General features: G+C 50.9%; 1 protein-coding gene across 1 annotated transcript; it reads right to left on the reverse strand.

The window, feature by feature from the left end:
• Positions 1 to 936: 936 nt before the first annotated feature.
• Pmar_PMAR024324 (hypothetical protein) lies at positions 937 to 1,597 on the reverse strand (the record flags this gene model as incomplete). The annotated part of the gene is made up of 1 exon (XM_002775347.1): positions 937 to 1,597. A coding segment is annotated over one exon (661 nt), but the record flags the coding sequence as incomplete, so codon positions are not given.
• Positions 1,598 to 1,775: the final 178 nt, after the last annotated feature.

Raw genomic sequence — 1,775 nt, forward strand, 5'->3', positions numbered from 1 at the left:
AGTTGGTGTTTGGGATGAGCTCTTGTGATCCCATCATTTGATTCAAATGTAGTACGATACAAGCCCATGTCATGCCTATCGCCAACCGCCCGAGACGGAGAAGTTTTTCAGGGATGCGGTCTTGAGATGGAGCACCCGCCGACTTCTCGAGAAGGAGGGCGCTGTCGACAATGGAGACGAAGATCGTTGAAACTCCATTACACTGAATTTCAGTATTCCATAACCGAAAGTTTGCACACTTTGTCTGAGGCTATTTTGTTCTTCATAAAAATCTTATGATGAGATCAATACCTGCGGATGGGTTGACTATATCACCGCCAGAAGAGACCTCGGTCTGGTTGCCAACGCACTCTTGAGCTTCTTGGTATTATCTTCGGATAGGGACCAACCTCTGGACGATAACGTGAGACCAAGACAGTCCAATGACTGGCAAACTGTTGTTGGATCTTTGTCCGATATGGGCTTCTTTAGGGCGCGGAGGGCGCACAACAGGATTCGTCGGCGGCCTTCTGCTTGTGCCTTGGTCCTGCCGTGCCCGACTGCATCGTCTAGATAGATGGTGAACCACTTTCTCCAGTATCCCTTTATGGGATACAAATGGTCGAGCTGCACCTTGAGGAAGAACGGGAAATACAATGCAGATAAGTTAAGACCTTGTGGTAGACACAGCCACTGGATATAGGTATCCCCCAATCGGCACGTAGTTAGGGCAACCACCTCGTCAGCCAACGGGACCGTGTAAGAGGCATTCAATGCCTGGCATTGCTGATGTCAACCTTGAAGAACCATTGAGACCCTGACGGGATAGTATGGATGTTGTCCCGCAGGTCGTCAGACTGGCGACGTCAGTCGACCGGGTCCAGTGATCGGTGAGCTCATTCCCAATGACAGCGTTAAGTGCGGTAAAGTCACAGAGAAGCCGTACAACGGGACTACCATCATCATCAGTGCGCCCCTTATCTTTGGCAAAGCCTGGTGACACAATCGCGTTGGGACCAACCTCGGACTCCTGGTCCAGGAGTCCGGTCGATACCGGTGTGAGGTTGTCCAGGAGTCCTGGACAATGCGGATGACTCCTTGGGCAGATAATTTACCAAGCTCCTTCTGCACTGACTCCTTCAGCCGGGCAGGGATCGGGTACTTCCTCGTCACAGATGGAGCACTCTCTTTGATGGAGAAAGATAGCTTGGCCGTTGGTAGATCTTGACACCTTTGTACATGCCATTGGTAGAGCTCCTCATCCGATAGATTCACAAGGTTTTCCTCGAGATCAGAGCTCGGTGCAGCAGCAACTGGCGGTACTGTCGGGGGTGATGATGACAGCTGGACTTTCACTCCTCCCATACACTTGATGCTCATCACGTAGTCGTCCAGGTCGATGGACGTTTTCATACGAGACAGTGTAGATGCACCCAGAAGGATGTGGGGATACGTGAAGTTAGTTACAACATAACACCAGATCATCGCGAGCTTAGGTCCATGATTAGTTTGAAATACCACGGGGAGGTTGGCCTCTTGCGAGTTGGTGAATAGGTTGCCACACGCCGCTCGACATGTCCTCTTCCTCACTTCTCTAGTTTCTAGGGATGCGCCATGACTAGAGAGAGTTGACACCACATTTCGATCCACCATAGTAACTTCAGAGAAGGAGTCGATGCCCATGACAACTTTGCATCCTCCCGCTTTCAGCAACCAAACGGAGGCACACGGCACATGGAGTTTGTCCTCAACCGACATATTGCTTCCAGAGTGCAAGACCATGAACTGAGGCACCG

The sequence above is a fragment of the Perkinsus marinus genome (genome assembly GCF_000006405.1).
Source record: "Perkinsus marinus ATCC 50983 genomic scaffold scf_1104296955910, whole genome shotgun sequence".
NCBI lineage: Eukaryota > Perkinsozoa > Perkinsida > Perkinsidae > Perkinsus > Perkinsus marinus.